The sequence below is a fragment of the Manis pentadactyla genome, chromosome X, assembly GCF_030020395.1.
Source record: "Manis pentadactyla isolate mManPen7 chromosome X, mManPen7.hap1, whole genome shotgun sequence".
NCBI lineage: Eukaryota > Metazoa > Chordata > Mammalia > Pholidota > Manidae > Manis > Manis pentadactyla.
In genome coordinates, this window is record NC_080038.1 from 5,971,357 (window position 1) to 5,992,503 (window position 21,147).

The 21,147-nt window shown below is 44.0% G+C and overlaps 1 protein-coding gene across 6 annotated transcripts in view; it reads right to left on the reverse strand.

Annotated features, from left to right (window-relative positions):
• The window catches only part of MID1 (midline 1), a 338,498-nt gene that overhangs the window by 99,712 nt on the left and 217,639 nt on the right, over positions 1-21,147 (reverse strand). For 3 of the 6 annotated variants that reach the window (XM_036913002.2, XM_036912999.2, XM_057495882.1), the window contains exon 2: positions 8,021-8,736. In XM_036913002.2, the coding sequence (XP_036768897.1) occupies positions 8,021-8,680 (660 nt within the window). In that variant the 5' untranslated portion in view covers positions 8,681-8,736. Of the gene's footprint in view, positions 1-8,020; positions 8,737-10,550; positions 10,682-17,804; positions 18,002-21,147 lie in introns of those variants that run through there. The other 3 variants (XM_036913000.2, XM_057495881.1, XM_036913003.2) reach the window with 3 other exon arrangements.

Genomic DNA, 21,147 nt, shown 5'->3' on the forward strand with positions numbered 1-21,147 from the left:
TTCCAATGAGCATCTCCTCTGCTCTGCGGTGTCCCTGGAGGTCACCTGGGTCCATCTATATGAACCCAGCTGCTGGACAAGAGGTCTGGCCCTTGAAGACAACTTGGTCTATGCTGGCTCAACTGTAGGCAAAGCCAGCATGGAAATATCTTAGGCAGCTTTTGTGGTGGACCCAGAAGCATCGCGCTCCATCCCTGACGGTGGTCTACCGCCAGGCCAGGTGTGTGTTCACAGTGTGAAATCACTGCATGGAGTCTCAAAACTTCAAAGAAACCTCAGAGATGACTAGACCCCACGAAAGGCGAAGCGGTCCGTGCTGGCAGTGTGAGCTGCAGGAGGAAGTGGCCGAAGACAGCAAAGGGGGCAAGCAGAGGAACCGTGTCCTGGGCTGAGCTCACAGTCCTCTCCAAGGTGGTTTGGGCAACTTTTTCCACTCAGTGCCAATTTCCTCATCTGCAGAAAGGGAATGAAATAACACAAGCTCCAAGGCTGCTTCCAGCTTTAAAACATTACTGGGGCTTGCAGTGGGCATTCAGAGGTTTGAACAGCAGCCTCCTGATAGGGAATCCAAAAGCCAGAAGAAATAAGCATGTGCCGCTGCCAGTGCATCGCTGCACTAGGTGAGCAGGAGTACAATCACAGTTATGCCTGTGTCCAAGAGCCGGGGAGCAGTGACACCTCCTATTCCTACTCTTCACAGGGAAGACACTGAATCTCCCACCTTTTCACGTCATCTGTTGACCATGTGGTGGGCTTTGACCTATGATACTACTTCACTTTCCCAGTGAAAATAGAGACTTTCAAATCTAAAGCAATGTGACTGCCTTCTCCCCTTCTGTTTCTTCTGTGGACACAGTACCCCTGATCCTGATATCCTCATTTGACTTTACCTTCAGAAAATACACATTACATCAGCTTCTCCCTCAAAAATGAAATTACTTCAGGGTCACCCTGTACGGAAGAGTAAAAATGCCCCAAACTCTTAACCTGGCATTCAAAGAATTTCAAAATCTTCCCCCAACATGACTCTTCCACAATTCTCTCTCCTGGCCTGTCAGCCAGGTCCCTGTGCCCTAGCCAGCATTGTCTAGAAGCCCAGGCTGTCTTGTAGACTCCTGCTGACAGGTCTGCGCTGGCCTCCCTCCCGAGGCGCACCTCACTTTCCTTCCTGGATGCATAATCCACTGATCTGTCAGGGCGGCATAAATCCTACCACCCCGAAGCAAGGTTTTTTTTTCTACTCAAACCCAGAGTCACCTCTTCCTCTTCTGCCGAACCCATTCCTAACCCATCAACTCTGCACTTGTGCATCAACAAGTGGCTATTCACTATTCACTGTTGTGTGTCTGCCCTTTCCCAGAGGCTTTAGAAACAAAACTATGGAACACATTAAAGCAACAATATGGACACTTATCTGACGTACAAATACTACAAGCAATGGTTAAACAAGAATTGGCAGGCAGTCCACCTCCAAAGGCCACACCTTCCCCATCACACTGTTCTACCCCCTGGTGTCTGATATATATTGCAGGCTTTCTCTCTGCCAGGCACAATGCTGAAGGTTTACATGAAGCATTTTATTTCATTCTCCCAGGTTTCTGTGCAAGTATGTATATTATTACCCCATAAAACACGGCACAGAGGAATGCTAAGCATTAAGCATGTACCCAAGAATTACATATGTTACACAGCCGCGTGACTAAAAGATACCACATGACTCAAACGTACCTTGTATATTTTTCTGTGCGTTTTCCAGAACTCTCTGAACTTACCAGAAATGATTCCAATACTAATAAATCATCAGGCAACAACATATCCCCTCTGGTGGTGAAGGAAGGGAGAGGCAACGTAGCAGGGTGATGGACAGGTGAGAAGGAGAGAGGCGGAGGATGTGGCCTTGAGCTCACTGCTAAAAACATAGCCCTGGAGATGTTTTCTTTTACTGTGTGTTGTAAATATTTTCTGTACCAAACTAAGAAAATTCAGACGTAGGTTTAACATATTTTACAAATATCTAGGAACCCTATTTTCATCACATGAGAACTTAAAATATATATAGAGAGAGATTGCAGACTGAAGAAGTGGCCCGAAGAAGTAGGCACTAGTAGAGGTGCATTTTGAAGGGACCAGTTGGGACTGGTGAGAGCCTATATAAGCACAATATTTTGGAGGGCCTACATCTGACTAATTCTCATATTCCCGTGGCATCATGGCATGAAGCGTCATATGGTATATCTACATTTTAGATTGAAATCTAGGGAATTATTGTGAACTAGTTTAAAAAAATATATATGGCTTGCATAAGGGCTGTCATATGTGATAAAAATAAAAAAAGAATGACTGATCCAGTAATTTCACTTCTAGGAATTTACCCGAAGAAAACAAGATCCCTGATTCAAAAAGACATATGCACCCCTGTGTTTATTGCAGCACTATTTACAATAGCCAAGGTACGGAAGCAACCTAAGTGTCCTTCAATAGATGAATGGATAAAGAAGATGTGGTACATATACACAATGGAATATTATTCAGCCACAAAAAGAAAACAAATCCTACCATTTGCAACAGTATGGAAGGAACTAGATGCTCAGTGAAATTAGCCAGGCGGAGAAAGACAAATACCAAATGATTTCCCTCACTTGTGGAGTATAACAACAAAGCAAAACTGAAGGAACAAAACAGCAGCAGACTCACAGACTCCAAGTAGGGACTAGTGGTTACCAAAGGGGAGGGGTGGGGGAGGATGGGTGGGAGGGAGAAGGGGATTAAGGGGCATTATGATCAGCACACATAATGTTGGTGAGTCATGGGGAAGGCAGTACAGCACAGAGAAGACAAGTAATGACTCTGTGGCATCTTACTACACTGATGGACAGTGACTGCAGTGGGGTGAGGGGGAGACTTGATAATATGGGTGAATGATGAAACCACAATGTTGCTCATGTGAAACCTTCATAAGATTGTATATCAATGATACCTTAATTAAAAAAGAAAAAAGAATGACTGATATCAGGGAATTTGCAGACATCTAGTAAACTCAACATCATTGTCTAATAAAAGGCTTGGAATGGTAGGTGTGATGGTCCTTTTTCTGGGAAGCCTTTCTCCATCTCTGTGTCTGGGGTTGGTGGCCCTGCTTTGGGCACGATGTGCCTCTCTCCACCACCACCAGGGAAGCCGTTTACCTACTGGAGTTCTCTACCAGCCTTTATAAGCTCCATGAAGGAGGGAGACCGTCTGTTCGTATTGCCTTCATTTAGGCAACGTATATTAGCTTACGTTTTCATGACCTCTTAAAAAAACCTGTATGACAGACATATGGTTAACTGGAGGATACATGAAAAAATAGATATAATGGGTCTATCAAGTGTCCATCACATAGTGGCATGAAACAAATGTGAATTGTTCTACAGCTGTTAAAGATCTGGTTCATAAAAATTCACACCATTAAAATGTAAGCTGACAAAATGCACTAGAGACCAAAATGACAATTCATGTCCATTAAAATAATGGCTAAAATATAATGTAATTTCTGGCCCTACTCTGATTTAGAAATTATCTTACAGAATTCTTTGTCATACATAAGAATGACTATCAGCAATATGCGTATGCATTTAATTTAAACTTTCATGTAGGGTTAATAGCTGATCATTAGCAAGGCAGCTGACACGTTCTTTACTGAGAATTAATTATCTGCAAGGCCCTACGGTCAGTCTCAGGTGAGCAATGGAACAGTGTGAGCCAGAGGCCTCTGCCTAACTTAGGGTGATTAAATCCCTCAAGGAGACATGTGTTAAGTGACTAGATAACTAGGTATACACTGAAATAAATGACTGTAATGGGTTGAACTGTGGCCTCCCCAAATTCATTATGTTGAGGTCCTAACACTCAATATTTCAGAGTGTGACCACATGGAGGACTAGGGTCATTGCAGATGAAACCAGTTACAATGAGGTCATACTGGAGGAGAATGGGCCCTTAATCCAGTATGATTGGTATCCTTCCAAAAGGGGGTAATTTGGACACAAAGACAAGCACACAGGGAGACTGCTGTGTGAAGAGACACAGGGAGAAAACGGCCACTTACAAACCAAGGAGGGGGGCCTGGAACACATCCGCCCTTCACAACCCTCAGAAGGATCAACTCTGCTGAGACCTTGAATTTGGACTTCTAGCCTCCAGAACTGAGACAATACATTTCTATCATTTAGGCCATCTAGTTTGTGGTCCCTCATTAAGACAGCCCTAGCAAATAAATATAGTGGCAAACACTATATAAATTCCTCTCACAGAACACAGTCTCTCAGCCCACCGTGCTGGGGACCACTCACATTTGGGGCCAGAAAACTCCATGTGGTTACAGTCTGTCCCATGCGTCGCCAGATGCAAGCAGCATCCCTGGCCTCTATCTGCTATATGCATGTAACACACACACACACACACACACACACACACACACACACACACACACACACCTTTCACTGGAACCTGCACTACCTGCTACTATTTCCAAGGAAGAAACAAGTTATAGAAACTCTACAGGAAAAAGTCTAGTTTAATATCCACTTACAACTTCCCCAATTACAAAGAAAGTACAAGACTCTCAAAAATACAGAAACTTACAGTCCAGATAATGCAACCCAGGAGTGAAATCCCATGTCCTCACTGCTAGATCAGAAGGGCTATCTATGTAGGAAAACTGAGCTGTAAATAGAACCTTTACCAAACTATTACAAAATTACAATGGGATGATCCACTGAAACGGGCACTGCGCAAATAAACTCCCTCAGCTAACCTTCAGGGTCTGAATAGCAAAATGATGTTTGGAGCTTCAGCTCCAGCTAACTGGAAGTGGGCTATGTTGAAACTGAATGGCAATGAAAGGTCAATTTTTCTTAGTTCGTATATTTTTATAGGTATAACTAGACAAAAGAAACAAGAGCTCCAACATTGCACGTTGGAACAGAAAAAAAGGAATTACTGCATTGTAATTCCTTGAGAACTCTGGAATGCATTACATTAAATTCTCCTATATTTATATGTGGTTCACAAACCAAACTTTTTAATCCAAGATTGGAGGACTGAAAGGCTTCCTAAAATTCAATTAGGATGATGTAAAAGGGCCGCATCATCATATGCTCCATGTAGAGACTCACGTGTTTGGCAGGAGGACTTTCCTCTTTTTATCTTTATAAAATAAAGTTCAGGAAATGCTGGTTTAATTTTCTCTTTGTTTCAGTATTTTATGAATGCTTCCCAATGCACAGTCTCTGAAAGCATTAGGTTACTGACACGATGCTATTTCAGATGATGTGGAAGACTTTGCATGAATTCTACATTAGAATTTTTATGTTTTTTTTCTTATGTGCCTAAAAAAAAGTCGTAAGGTACAAAAGGACAGTCCATTTCTTTATAAAAACACACACATACTGAAACCTAGTATGAGTACAAATGCTCCACAAAGGTTAGTATTAGTGTAATATGTACTCTTAATAATCATTGCAGAATTCCCCTCTTCAAATAATGGACTTTTACTAACAGAAGGAAAACGTTTTCAAACAGGAGACACCTGGGTCCTTCCATACTCAAAGAAGTAAAGCAAATCTATCATCTTATCAATGAAATCCTCCTCAAATTTCTCCATGCTTTGTGTCTCCACAGCATTACAAATCCATTTCTATATGAGATGCTAAAGCCTTAGAAAAATACACTTACAGGACATGTTTATTTTTTAGGACCAAAGTAGTAATTAACAAAAACACACTTCCTTAGCTTGGATCCTTTCAGTATGCTATTACTTTTTTGAAGCTCAACGTCTAGATTGTTCTTAAGTTTTAAACAAAACAGGAAAGTACACGTTCATAAGTGTGTGATAACTGGAAAGTCATAGTCACATATTATGATTTCTTTATCCTAATATAAGTGGCATGTTATAGAACAAACATACCACGCTAGCATGTTATTTGTTTAAATGCTCTAGCACACATTTTGTGAAATGGCTGTTAATAAAATGCTCATAAGCACATTTTGTTGAGAGGCTGTACATGTGTTTTGGTGCACTGGGTGCTGTTTGTAAGCTGATCTCTCTGTAATTAGAAGATAAAAAATATTACATCGTTAATTGTCAGGCCCTCCCAGGGACAGTATCAACAGCAACTAGCACGCTGGCCTGATTAGACAAGGGTGCAGGACTCATAATGACGAGTTTCATTTTCATGACAAGAAGGGCTACAGCGTGACAGTGTCCCCTCACAAATGTGGCGGTGTTATGTACATGATTAGTAACTGCTCTGTGAGAGTATACAAGTCACCAGTGGAACTTGACCACCAGGTTTAAATATCTAAGTCTGGGAGCTGTTGAATATGGGACAGCGCTGTGGGGTTTTAACGATCCGGCATTAAAAGGCAGTGTTAATCCAATCAAACACAGTTTTGATAAAGGAACCATTCCCACCCCATCTCCCCTGCAATCTGGCATGTTTACATTTTGGAAAACAAAAACACCTATATGTTTAATCATCCCAAATATTCTGTCCTCAACCAAAAAAGGGATGGAGGGGGGTCGGGGAGAAATGGGTGGGAAATGATCACCTTGGTTTCTAACATCTGATAGCCAGATCAACTTCTGAAGAGTTTTAGAGGCACAATTCACACACGCATTGCCTGTCCTAGTACCAAGTTTGGAGGTGTGTTTCTGGCCACACTAGAAAACCAGTTAGCATCAGTCTTCCCTTTTCCCTTGTCTGTATCCCCTAAATCCTGGGGCCCACTTTCTCCGTGCATTTAAAGATGGATTCGCCCCAGACGCCCTTGGCCACTCCCCGTGAGCCAGGCTGCGCAAATGGTGCTTTCGCTGCCCAGGTGACATCTGGAAGTCAGGATTCACTTCCGTCGGCATGTCAAGAAATAGCCAAACCAAATCACAAATGCTGGGCATTAATCCCGGCATCCCCAAACAAACCACGAGGGCCCAGTAAACAGTCCGCCCACCGGCGCTAAGGAGACCTGAGAGGAACCATTTGTGAAAGGGGACAGTGTGCTCTCAGTGATAACACTGTGATCACATGATTCCTCTCTTGTTTGCTCAGCAACTCGGTGTGTGTTTTTCCTGAGAGGAAGAACTTCAATATATATTTACTCAAAGCTCTTAATTTGTATTTCCTTTCCTTTTAATTGGCGTCTTGTGATCTAAAATTAGCCAGTGCACATAGGACCTCACTATCAGAGCAAGCTCTCGGCTGAGTTCGCAATAATTAGACCCACCGTCGCCTGAAGTTGAACAGACATCGGGAGACCTGCCTTATTTCTTCCCTGGTGCATTCTATCCATATTTAGAGAGTGATATTTTAATTTGACATAGAGTCATATTAATTATTATTCCCAGAGCTGGAGTTAGGTTAATGATTTCATGTTAAAAGTGGAGTTCCAACAGGCTTGCCTATAACCTTATTGAAAAATAAGCCTACACGAAAAGAGATACTTGCATGGAATCCCAGATGGCCAGAGCAGTCACTTCCCTATAGGCTGGGTGGGGATCATTTACCCGAGGAATAAGAGGTCACATGTCCTCTAAAATCCCACAGTTGCTACAGTCCTTTCTCCTTCTATTGTCCTGTCTGTGCAGTAACTAGATACAGGTACAATTCAAATGAAATTAGTTCTCCCTGATGACTGAAGAAAATAAATGCCCCCCGAATGCCCAAAGGCAGATTTTATCTGCCATCCCTTTTTGTTTTCTCCTTCCTTCCCTCTCTCTCTCAACTGCAAAGATTGAAAATGATCCAGATTTTTCGAATTCGCCCTCACCTTGACAACGCTAAAATTACAAGCAGCAGTGAACTTTTACAAGATACCCTTCTTGTGCAACATTCATAGGCTGCCAAAAAACATGCTACAACTAATCAGATAACAAAGGTGAAGAGAAAGGCTTCACCTGCCAGGCGGCTAGCCGTGAATACACTTTTTATTTCCATGACATTTGCTGGCAGAAAGGGGTTGGCTTAAGGCGGATCGGACTAACCTTCAATTTGTCATAGCGCTCACTCAAAGCTGCCACCTGATGATCTCGGTGCCGCCCAACCAGTTTACACAAGGCACAGATTAACTGGTCATCGGTCACACAGTACATATTCACCTTCTCATCCTCATGCTCCAGGCACATCAGCCCCCGGATGTGCGAGTCCGGAATTGGCTCAATCAGACGATGGCCTGTAAAGGGCTTCTTGTTCGGGTGAGTGGCTTTCAGGCACTCGTCACAGTAGGACACTTCACAAGTGACACAAGTCTTCACAGCGTCCTGGGCAGGATCCTGGTCACAGAACTGGCAGAGGACTTTCTCGGCAGAGGTCATGGTGCTGGCGTCGAATGCCCGCTCCCGGCGGGTCTCGCTGGGGGAATTGGGCCCGCTCACTGATGCTTTCTGGAACCTGTCGATGATGTTCTGCAGGGTGACGTTGCGCTTGAGCCCGTCTAGACCTCGCTGGCTGAGCGTGATGACATGTCGGCAGGTGGGGCACTGGAAGGCGGTGATGGACTCCACGGACTCGTTGGTGGTGCAGTGTGACACCAGGATGCGGTGGGCGCAGTTGAAGCAGAGGCTGTGTGCACAGGGTAGCAGGAGAGGGTCCTCAAAGAGCTCCAGACAGATAGGGCAGGTCAGCTCCGACTCCAGTGTTTCCATCTTCAGGCAAAGCTCTCCTGGGTCATCAGCAAAATCCAAGGAAGCTGATCAGCTATCTGGAAACAGAATGGAAGATTTGATTAGGCGAGAGGGGGTCAGCCGTGGGGAGCTGTCAGCTTTGAATGCATCTCAGAATCATTCCAAACACAGGTCATGGGAGGGTAAATGTATGTACCTTCCAAATAATTCTCCTTCTATTCCCTGGGGAAAGGAGGAAGGGACCACCCTAAGCCAGCATACCAGCGAACATTCTCTCAAAGTTCCAGTCACTGAAAGTGGTGTTTGGGGTTGTGTTTTTTTTTTTTTTGCAAATTTTTTTTAAGTCTTATTCCAAACTGGCAAGTTATTGAACCTGTAATTTCCATAATTTGTATCTAATCACAATAATCTTACTGTGTCACAGCCAAATTTTACCTTGCATTGAAAATTACGATGTAGAAACATTAATTAACGAACTACAGAGTCTTTCATAACTTTGCATTTATGACCTTACATGTTAATGTATGTGTGTCTTAGGACTTTTTGCTCTGTAGTACCAAACCAGGCTTCAGAGAAGTAGAAATGGGCATGAAATGCATCAGACATCAAGTGAATGATTTCAGCAGAAATGATCACGCTTAAATACAGGATGTGAGTCTCCAAAATATATTCCAGAGAAAAAACAATGACTTTTCACAAAGATGACTGTGATAGTGGCGATGCCTCTGGCATGTATTTGTTACTCTTCTGAATAATTCTACTGTTTAATCTGACAGGGAGATGTCAGTGGGCAGAGAGCAGCAGAGAAAAATATCTGGGGGCCTTTTTAGTGGCTGCAGTGGGCTTGGATATGAATGACTAATAACGATTTAGTTAATTAGAACAAGGCTGCAGTATTTATGTGATATTTAATGCCCACAATGTTCATTTGATAAGGTATAACAATGGTAAAGACTACAGTTTAGAAAGCAGTTTAAGGTCCCTGCATTACTCCCAGGCGGCTTGCAAGGGCTGCTGAGGGAACTTGCTTAGCCTTCCTGGCTTAAAAACCCCCACCAAAGGCTTGTCACTGTCACCAGTGACAGGCTGGGCTGGCAGGAGGTGCAGCCTCACACCCAGAACCACTCTGGTTGGGCACGGTCTCCGCCAGCTTTGTTGCTCCCCCTCCAAGCTGCTTTCGGGTGGCCCAGCTGCACTCTCTCCTTGCCACGAAGACTGGCTGCTTTTGTGAACTCTCGCCTGCCTTCCCTTCAAAAAGGGTAGGGGAAAGAATCCCACATAAACCCCGGCTCATTAAAGGGGAAGAGGCCTCATGCTCATTAGCAGGCCTGGGAACCAAGCCTCCTTGAACCTTCTCCCTTTCAAGCCTATTAGCTGAGGTCCGCGGAACGGGACGGGCGCGTTAGACGCAGCCCGCTGCAGCCCACCCAGTGGCCCCGAGGCTCACATCCCTCTCCAGGGGAGGGCCCCCAGCCAGATTTACAGGAAGGCTTTGCATGCAGCGCTATGTTTAGTGATTCCGACAACTGGCCTTTTTGTATTCACATGTCCATTTATTTACAAAATTCATGATTTCTGGAATGCCCTGACCCTTTCTGAAACAGCATCCCCCAGGAATACCATGCGGTGCTTTGGTTAAACTAATGCTCAGCTTGCTATCAGCTGAATGGTTAACTGATCATTAAAAGGGTAAAATATGCGCTGAGCTTGTTAAAAATTAAAGAGCTGCTGGCTTCATAGAAGCCTGGTATCTTAAACAAATCTTCAAACATTTGCTAATACTAACTACATAACGAAGAATAAATGGGCAGCTGAGATTTGAAATAGTAAAGCTTGCTTATCATTTCATAACCTGCAAAAAACTCCAGGGCTGCTATTTTGAGAAACTCACCATCCCTACTTGGTCCCAGCCAACTACAGATGGCTTGGAAGAAATTGAACGGTTTTACTTCTTGATCATTATTTTGGTTAGTTGTGGAAATACAGAATGATCTCTACATCAAATTTCTTCTCTCTTCCCATAAGAAGACTGCAAATTAAAGGGAAAATGTAGCCCCCTTTGGTCTGCTTTGTTCTCAGGTGAAACAAGAACACCTACCAATAGATCTCAACAGAGGGATGGGCACGTCAATTCTGTGTGTAGCTATGCTGACTGTATTTATGCAGGTGCCAGGATTCCACCCCAGAGCGGTGAAGGCACAATGTCTAGTGGTGATTCCACTGATGACCCCAGTGGAAACACTGACATCTTATTCAAGAGATGTTTACTGAATGCCAGGTACTGAGCTGCCTTGAGAAGCCAGAATCCAGGACCCTCATCACATCACCTCTGTGATCATGGGCCAGGCAAGTGTCATCCCTTCCCTGGGTGATCACAGTATCTTTCTAAATGGTCCCTGGGCTTCCGCTCACCCTTGCCTCCCCCCTCCCACAGTCTGTCTTCCACTCAGAAGCCAGAGAGCGTGCCGAAACATGACAGAGTCTGCCTCTCCTCGGCTCTACCCTCCAGCGGCTTCCCATCTCCCAGAGCAATTCACCAGAATAACACCAGCCCCAGAAAACACAGACTCAGACAGTGACCTCATTTCCTCCCACACGGGCCCTTGTTCTCCTCGGGGCACATGGCCTCCTGGTGATTCCTTAAACATGCCCAGCACGTCCCATCCGTCCCTTGCATGGCCTTCGGAGCCCATATGACTCTCTGTTCCACTGTCACCTTTTTTATGGACCTACGTAAAACCAATTCCCCTGCTACCACCACGGCCACCCACCCACCCATCACAGCAATCCCCCCATCTCAGTTTGTCTTTCTCCATAACATTTATCACTGCCATATCCTGTTAGTTTGTCCATTGCTCCATGCCTCTCTACTAGAATGTAAGTTCTATGAGAGCAAACGCTTTGCTTTCCTCTTTGAGGGATGCACCACCATCCCCTGGAACAGTGCCTTACACACCATAGGGCTCGAAAGATGTGTGGACTGAGTTAATAAATGTACTGATGTTGGGGTTGAAAGCAGCATAACCATTGCCTTCAGAGACTTCACAATGTATCAGAACAAAGGTCAGCAAACTTTTTCTGTAAGAGGTGAGACTGAACATTTTAAGCATTGCAGGCCATATGGTCTGTGTCGCAACTACCCATCCCCGCCGTGGCAGCATGCAAAGGCAGGCATACACAAGGACAAATGCATGAGTGTGGCTGTCCAATAAAATCATGTTTCCAAAAACAAGTAGCAAGCTGGATTTAGCCTGAGGATCTTGTTTTGCTGACCCATGTATGAGAAGGCAGAGACACACACAGCTAGCCAAAATATAATGAAAATCCCTTTCAGAGAGAGATGAATAAATGCTGTGTGGGCAGCGACGGCCACGAGGGCGGAGAGAGGCAAGCACCCACACGTTTCATCTCAGGGCTCACGGGAAATGATATGCAATGGGCCTTCACCCTGACATCAATGGGAATGATGGGGAAAGTGCTTGGGGGCACTTCATGTAAGAATGATTTAATAGCAGCTGCTCAGAACTGGATCTTTTCCTTTCGTTGCCATAGGGCCTGGCGTGGGGCTTTGTGCAAACGTCTACCTTGTAAATGTTGCTTAACTGTATCAAGTGATGACAAAATATCTAGATGCAAAGTGGGGTTTGGGCAATTTTCTCAGTCTGTTGCCTGTCTGCTGCCCAAAAGGAAGAGGGTTCTGATTTTCTATCTATTGTGGCTCCCATTTTTCCCCACTTTCATGCAGATTTTGCCAAGGTACAGATAACATTTTTGTTAAATTTCTCAACAGTAGGTTGCTAGTAAGCATGCATGCCATTCCCCTGACTCAAAAAAAATTAGCATGCTTTGTTTCCTAGTTTTCTTTAAAGTATCTTTTTTGAGACATGAAAATGCCTTTCACCAAATATTGAACTCTCTGAAGGTTCTTGGCCCCGGGACAAGTAATGGTAACACCTGGCGCTGCCTCAGTGATCTTATGGTCCATCAGGGGAGAGAAAATATGAACACTTTGCTATGCAACATAACAAAAGACATGTGGGGCGGGGAGAGAGGGGGGAGTTTCCTGCAGGAGGCCACCCCAGGGTTTTAGAAGAAAAGCAGGGGTTCACCAAGCTGGTGGGGTGGGGACATTTTGTGCAAAATGTTCTTTTCCTTTCCTTAACTCTCATATTTTAATCTCCAGGCCTGAGAGAGAGAGAGAGAGAGAGAGAGAGAGAGAGAGAGAGAGAGAGAGAGAGAGAGAGAGAGAGGGATTCTTAGCCTTCATTCACTACAATGGAAGGAAATCACACGTGCGTATCATTGTCAGGAAATTCTATAGCTCAACATTTTTCTGAATGGGCTGATCGGTCCTCATTCAGAGAAGGATGGGGGTGCTCACGAGAACCCCTTGCCACAGAGTGGGGATGGCAACAGTTCACAGCTCACACTTCTGTTTGTCCACAGCCTGTGCTGTCGGGAGCAGGGCACGGAATAGCCAGGGAAAGGAGAGAGTAGGATGGGTGGCCAGACAATCTCCTACGAACTAGCTGCGTGTCCCTGGGGGAGTGCCCACAGGTGCCCCCTCCGGGACCTCTAGCTCTCACTCTGATCACATCCAGAAGCAGGAGTCTTTTGTCACAGGTAGCAGTTAAGCCCTGTATCCTGGGATGCACTGGGTGCAAGACATCTTTCCAAGAAAACTTCTTTCAGATTCAAGACTTCTGAGGAAAGCCCTTCTTTAAAATGGAAAATTAGTAAGTGGCTATTTTGGTGGGAATGATGATGTGAATGTTTGCATACCTCTCCCACCCTCCTTTCTGTGGCTACCTGACCCTGTGTTCTTCCGGTTTTCCTTCTCTCTCTCTCTTACCATTGCTAACTTCTCCTCCCAGCTAATCAAAACCTAGATGTTTTCTAAAGTCTGACCTGCCATCAAAAAGCCATCAAAGAAGGCCAAAAAGTGCAAACTTCCAGTTATAAAATAAGTGAGTCGTGGGTATGTAAGGTACAGCACAGTGACAATAGTGAATAACACTGGACTGCATATCTGAAAGTTGCTCAGTGAGTAGATCTTAAAAGTTCTCATCACACACAAGAAAACGGAATCTATGTAAGGTGATAACGTTAACTAGACTTATCTTGGCAATCCTTTCGCTATGGATACAGTTGTCAAATCATTATGCCGTACACCTGAAGCTAATACAATGTGCTCCGTCAGGGATGCCGCAATTTTAAAAAGCCATCCAGGTTGTACACTGGTTTCATGAACTGTCTCTCTGGGAAGGGCTCTTAGGCTCCTACCTGGCGCACAGTGCCATCTCTTTCCAGAATCCCAGTTCAGCACAGACAGTTCTTTGCTTCATTTACTCTAAGAGCCTTAACTCAGAGTGTGCACCTCATGGGATTTCTCGAGTCCCCCCAAAACCTGTCTGCCCTCCTAGCTTCCTGGTGACTCCCACGGTGCTTCTATTCTCGAGATCACTAGAAGGCAGAAACTCACCTTCTCCGGTGGAAGCAGAATAACTGCCTCCAAAGATGTCCATGTCCTAATCCCCAGAATGTGTGAATATTTTAGGTTAAAAGGACTTTCAGGGTGCAGATGGAATTAAGGTTAGCTGACCTTAAAATGGGGAGATTGGCCTGGATTACCCAGATGAACTCAGTGTAATCACAAGAGTCCTTAAATGTGGAAACCAGAGATAAGAGACTTGTGTCAGAGGATGTGACGTGGACAGGGTTTGACGACCACTGCTGGCTTTGAAGATGGAAGGGGCATCAAGGCAGGGGGTGTGAGTGCCTCTAGAAGCTGCAAAAGGCAAAGAAACAGCCTCTTCCCTAGAGCGTCCAGAGGGGGTGCAGCTCTCAAGATACTTTGAGGATAGCCCTGGGAGACTGAGTCAGACTTCTGACCTCCAGTGCTGTTTAAAGCCATCACATTTGTGGTAATTTGTTACAGCATCACTAGGAAACTATACACTCTCCTTCCCCTGCGTCCGAACCATTAGCTAGGCTATGTAAGTGTCAATCCTTAGCAGCTCTTGGCTCCATTTCTTTGTCTTTGTTCTCACTGAACTCCATGTCGATCCAGGTCCTCTTTACTACATCTCTAGACTATTCCCTGCAAACCAAACCAAACCAAACCAAACCACACCTCCTAATTTGATTTCTTACCTCCACTCTTTCATCCTTCGGTTTCGTCTTTGCAACAGGCTTCTGGCACCATAGCTTTCCCCCGTCACTTCTCTTACAGGCTCAAAACGTGGAGCAGCTCCCTGCTGCCCAAGTATTAGTCCTGATGCCTCATCCCCTTTTTCAAAGCCTTGTGGCTTTCTCCCAAAATGCTTCTTCAACTTGATTTGCAATCACTCACCTCCCAGACCAGGGACCCAGCAAATGGGACATTTTGCTGCTCTTAGCAATTGCTTCTGCTTTTTTTCCTAGCACACATCAACTTTTCCTTTGTGGGATTTGTTGTTGTTGTTTTGTGTTTATTTTCTTGTTTTTGTTTTCTCTTTTTTTAAGGTGAGAACAGAATCTCCTAGAGGCCCAAAGAGCCCTGGCCACAGTTGTCTCTGAAGATTTCATATGGAACAAAGAAGAACTGTTTAAAAAGATGGCTCTAAATAGTGTGGTATGTCTTAAATGTTTGCAATTAGCAAAGCAAAGCTTTTAGCTGAAAAACGCAAAGCAATACAACTACCATAATCACAAAATAACTAAAATACTTATTTTAAAATAGTATTTTCTAATACACAATAGACTGATCAGTAATGAGACCCAGGTTTGAAGACATGGTTCTTCTCATTCTTTCAGTATAGTCACTTAGCTCTGGGGCTGGTAAGGCATGTCAAGCATGTGCACACACACAAATCTCATATGGAGACAACATTCAGAATCTAAATTTGAGGCTGATCATGAGCGGGTGCCTGAGCCAAAAGACCACCTCCCCCTTGAAACCCTCCCATGGCAAACCTGGATGTCAGAGACTCGTGCCTTCTCGGGTTAAGGAAAATTCATCAACAGACATGGGGAGAGCTAGGAGTGAGGGCTGTAGGGATGGTCGGACCCTGGCACCCAGGTGATGGCTAAGGTGATCTGGCTGAACCAGCTGCCTGGGCAGATGGCCCCTTGCTCCCTCTGGACTCCATGTATCATCATCCTGAGGTCTGAAAGCCATCACTATAAAGGAAATTAACGAATCACTAGACCAAGGAATAAACTTGGACCAATGCTGGGTGGCTTGTAGTCAATTGTTAATACCAGGTGGCTCTCAGCCCCTGCCCAGACGATTCCCAAGGCACTCCCTCTGGGTTTTTCCAAATATCCTCTGGGGTGTAGAAACTAAGCTTGATGTTAAATTTACCAACACACAACTGAGATGACAGACACACTGTCAAAACGGCACAGTGTTATACAAAATCACATAAAAAAGGTTTGGAAAAGGACACTCCTAAAAGCACTGTAAATAACAAACAGCATCTGAAATGGTATGAATAAATTTAATTCTTTAAGAGTCCTAAGTTTCAGAAACACGATCAAGTCAATTTCTGGATCCCATCTCTTCACATGGGTAAATAAGATTTAGTTGACTGAGTGCTGTTTGGATTTTTGCTATGAGATTATCCTTATTATAGAACCACAGGTGGAGTATTTTTTTAAGGACTGGGGCATGATGTTTTTATGCTGGATCAGCAGAAACACGGATTTTCAGAAGACTCCAAAATTCAGAACAGTGAAACTTCCGAAGTTACCCTGTTTGTTAGGTACAGTTTGCAACAGGGACTAAACTCAGAAGGCCTTGCTCTCAACTCAGATTAACATAACCTCTCAACTCAAAAAACTAGCAGAAATTCCATAAAGACTGCGTGCTCTATCCTAGATGTATTCACTACAGAGAATTTAAAATAACTTGATACAAGAACTCAGTGTCTGCATATTAAGTCTTGGTTTGGTATTTAACTTTTGAATGACAAAAACCACAGAATAAACAGACTAACCAAATGCTGCTTTATGATGAGCGCCCTGGTTGATCTGAGATGCAGGTGAGCCAGTAAATGCACAAAACAGGGCCATTCAGTGACGGAAAGGGGCAGAGGGAGATCCAACTGCATGCAATGGCGCCCAAAAAGACTGGAAATTGATACCACAACATAGACTATTTCCCACCACAAACTAGGGCTGCTGAGCAGTAAAAATGCAAAGTGGTTCTTAAAGCAACAGTAACAATAATACATTGAGTAGGAACAGGTGAAAAGACAAAAAAAACCAAGTGGTCCCGTAGCATTCTATAGGTGTTTCGGCCTCTGAAATATCACTGTGCTCAACCTCCAACTGTCAAGCACACTGAAATTCATTTGCATCATCAGGGACAGGCGACTAAGAACTTCTGCCTACCAAATTGTAGGGGGGCAGAGAGACTGACTGGAAAACCAAGTGACAAGCAGATAAGCACGCAGGCACTGGCCTCAAGGTTTAAAGTAACTAATTAGTACAAGAGGTATTTTAATAGGTTGTTGTTTCGTCTTTCTTCCAAGCTAAGGGGTGCTTAAGTTAAAATGTTTTGCCTGATTCCTAAAGTTAAGAACCTGGGAAGACTTTTAATTTCACCAAACACCCACCTGGTGGAACTCATGCAAACTGAATTACACTGTTCAAAAAGCCTTTTCTGTACTTCCACATCTGTCTGTAATATGCCCGTTTTCAGTAATTGGATCTCTAGGATATTCTTTAAAATAATCACATACTCTCTAGACCATGCAATCTGATTAATAATGAATGAACATTCCTGAAAAGAATCACTTGGAAGCATTGCAGATGTCTTTAGGGATATGAAGGCTTTAATGATAAAAATTAAGGAGAAACGGGAGCTAGGTCACACTGCCTGGTTATTTTAATTGAAACTTAGTCTTCCAAACTGACTTAACAAGATGCTTACACACACCTTCTGGAGTCCATTTATCCAAACAGACAAGCAAAAAGACACACATGACTGTCTGATCCCACTCTGTCTTAATAGTGAAGAAACCCCCTCAACAGTCTCAGAAACGCAGTTTGCTCGACTAAAGACTGATCAACAGGTTAAAAACAGGAAACAGCACATCTGTCCTTAACAGTTCTGTTAGTATGTCCACATTCTCACAAAGAGATCACCTTGCATACCCACCAATGGACTGCACCCTAGTTCTTGTTGAAGAAACATCGCCGTAGGCAGAGGAGGGGGACCCACGAAATGACAGACAGGCCACCGAGACCAGATGGTGGGTGGCAGGCAGTGCTGGAGCAGTCCTGTGTGTCTGTGAGAGCGTCAATAGTGAAACACAACAGGAAAATCGACGCGACAATTCCAGGAAGGCCAGCTCCACCTCATCCACCCTGCCAGGGTTGCTGAGTTGAAGAATCAAAACTCCCTCCTGCTTTCCGACTGCCTTTGTCCCGGACCCCACTGTGGTGTTGCCGTGCCCTCGCCCACTCAGTGTTCAAACGAAAAGGCAGCCCAGGTCAGATCAACAGCCACTGCCTTGTCCCCCCAAAAATGATGACTTGGCCCTGGGCTCTGTACCCTCATTGATCACAGGGACCAGCAGCAGGTCGGGTCGGTGTCCGGCAGCTGAGCACTGCATGCCAGCTTCCCATGCGGTCAGCAGGCGCCGTCCTGCCCAGCTCTGCAGGTCGGCAGCGGGCGCTCGCTTCCCTTGCGTTTCCCTCCTTCTTGTTTCCCCCCCACCCCCGCACATGATCACATTATGCTCTGTATACTGGTTTGTTGGGTTTTTTTATAAGACACTATTTTTGTGTCTGCATTCTGAATTAAAATGTCTGGAAGAAGTTTTTTTTAATGTTACATCAGGAAGAACAATCTCTTGTACAAACACAATAAAGCAGAGTCATTTTTTCTTCCAAAAATAGAGATCTAAATTACCATATATCATCCTGACAAGCAACTAAAAATATGTGTGCATAAAATATATACATATACACACAATCCAGTTTTTCCCATATACACATGCATGTATGTTATGCACACACATAACATCATATATACACATCGTGTGTATATATACACATTACATATGCACCCCAAATCTGTGTTGGGTGTCCCACATTTCAGTCTCCAGAATGGCAAAGAAAGAGTGAACTGAGAATGGAAAAGTACCCTTTGAAAAAATTTATTGTCTAAAGGAAGAAGGGGAAGGGGAAGTAGTCTTCCCAAAAGCACAGAAAAAATAAGTGCTATTCTTTCAAGGATGTTGCTTATCACCATGCAAGACAAGAAACTGCAACGAAAGTAAATCAGGAGAGTGTAAAATCCAAACAAACCAGCACATTTCAATTCACAAACCAGACACTGGGACCCACCAAAGGTGTTTAGAGAATATCCTCGATAAAGGGCAGCAGAAGGCAGTAACTGCTTCCTGGCGTTGCCCAGTTGGCAACATGTGACACCTACTTTCATGCCACAGTGACGCCTCATGCTAAGCCAAAGTGTGCTGCACATGTTTGCACATAAAAACGCAAACATATATTTTCTTGGCTTCTGTCTCTACAGATCCTAATTTCATTTGTCTTTTCACAATAAACAAAGGGATTACTCAATTTCATGTACAGATGACTTTCCAGAGATGACTTTCCAGAGAAGTCCTCACTGTCCACGGAAGAGACACACGGACATCAATAAACAGAATTTGAAAGAGCTTTTCATCCAGAGATTTGAAAACACTGATTTGTTAAAACAACATTCAAACTGTCAAAATTGCGAGGAGGCATGCCTAACTGGTCTGCATGCTGGTGCTGTGGTGGAATATTCACTTGAACGTCTCAAGTAAAAACTTCAGGAAACAAACACGTACTCCACCCCCAAAAGCAAAAGAAAATGATAAACAACAACAAATTTTGTAATCTTCTGAAGAGCATGATCTGGCAACCTCTCCAGGAATTTCCCACTGCCAGAGAGAGTCTCAGACATGTCATGTCTTTTACAGTTTATGTTAAGAAATAAAATGCCACACGGGGAGGGCTGTGCAACACAGAGAAGACGAGTAGGGATTCTGCAGCATCTTACTACGCTGATGGACAGTGACTGTAATGGGGTTTGTGGGGGGGACTTGGTGAAGGGGGAGCCTAGTAAACATAATGTTCTTCATGTAATTGTAGATTAATGATACCAAAATAATAAACAAACAAACAAATAAATAAATAAATAAAGCCTCCGATTTTGAAGGTAAATGGGACCTTTTTGACATTAAAGTAAAAATTGCTGCAGTTTTCCAGGTCTACATTGTACCAGGGGTCAGGCACACATTTGGTTGCGAAGGCAGTGAGAGCCCACAGCAAGACAGCGAGTGGGGACTTGTCACCCCTGGTCTCCTGACAGACGTCTCAACCAGCCCTCCTGGAGAGTGGACAGCACCCTGGCTGCGGCAGGAATGGAGCCCACAGACACAAGGCGCTCCCACACCGCCTCCCCTAACTGCTTTTCCAATTGCGTTCACAGTCCAGCAGGCATTTGGACATATCTTCATACAACCATTTCTGTGTCTATATAAAACACTGTGTACATCCACAATGGCAGTTTTTGTAGTCACATATAAATAGGTATGTGTACACAGGTACACATCCACACACATGTACCTGTATATACATTCATGAAAGCACCTGGGTAAAATTACTTGGCACTTGACAGAATTCACTCTTCACAAGCCCCTGAGTTGTAGTATCCCTTCTGCATTAGAGAAACATTCCTTCTTCTGTGCAGAAACAGAAACCTGTAGATAACCTATATATTTAAAAAAAGAAAAACTCCCACTCACATCTGAAAAGGGTTACCTGGAAACTAGCAAATGACATGAGGGGCCTAGTCTCTGCAGCACAGACCAGTTGAGCTCGGTTTCTGCAGCAAGTAAATTCAACTTGGAAAAATGCTTGCTACCATGGAAAACGTTTTCTTTACTTTATCCATGCAACATTCCTCTAGAAGGCAGAGCAAGTGCACACTCCCTCCCCTCCCCACCTACTAACCACCAGGCGAAAAAATGCACCAATAAACAATGGCTGATGATGGCAAGTGTGCCATTTCACAGTTGTTCTCCAAACACTGGAAAGCTTCAGTTCAACGACAGGAACACCTACTTGGGTCTCCTGACTCCTGACTCACTGAGGTAATGGTAATGTCGCACAGTAGCTGATTCCTATTGTATTAACAGATTGGGAGAGTCTCTCAAATATGATAGCTCCTTTTCTCAAAGGAAATGGCCTTCTCTCAACTTCAAAGTCAGCCAGCCACACACAAAAAACTCCTGTTCACAATGCCCTGAAGCTACTTGGCGATCTTAAAAAATAAAGCAAAGTAACCCTTATTCACAATTTCTGGTTAACTATTATGAAGAACATGCTTTTAACATTTCCCTTGATCACTGGAGCCCTAAGGTCAGGGGATGGTCATTTTTTTGTAAGGCAACAGAAAGAGGAGTGACTCTTTTGTTCTGAATTGTTATTGTAAAGCACCACAT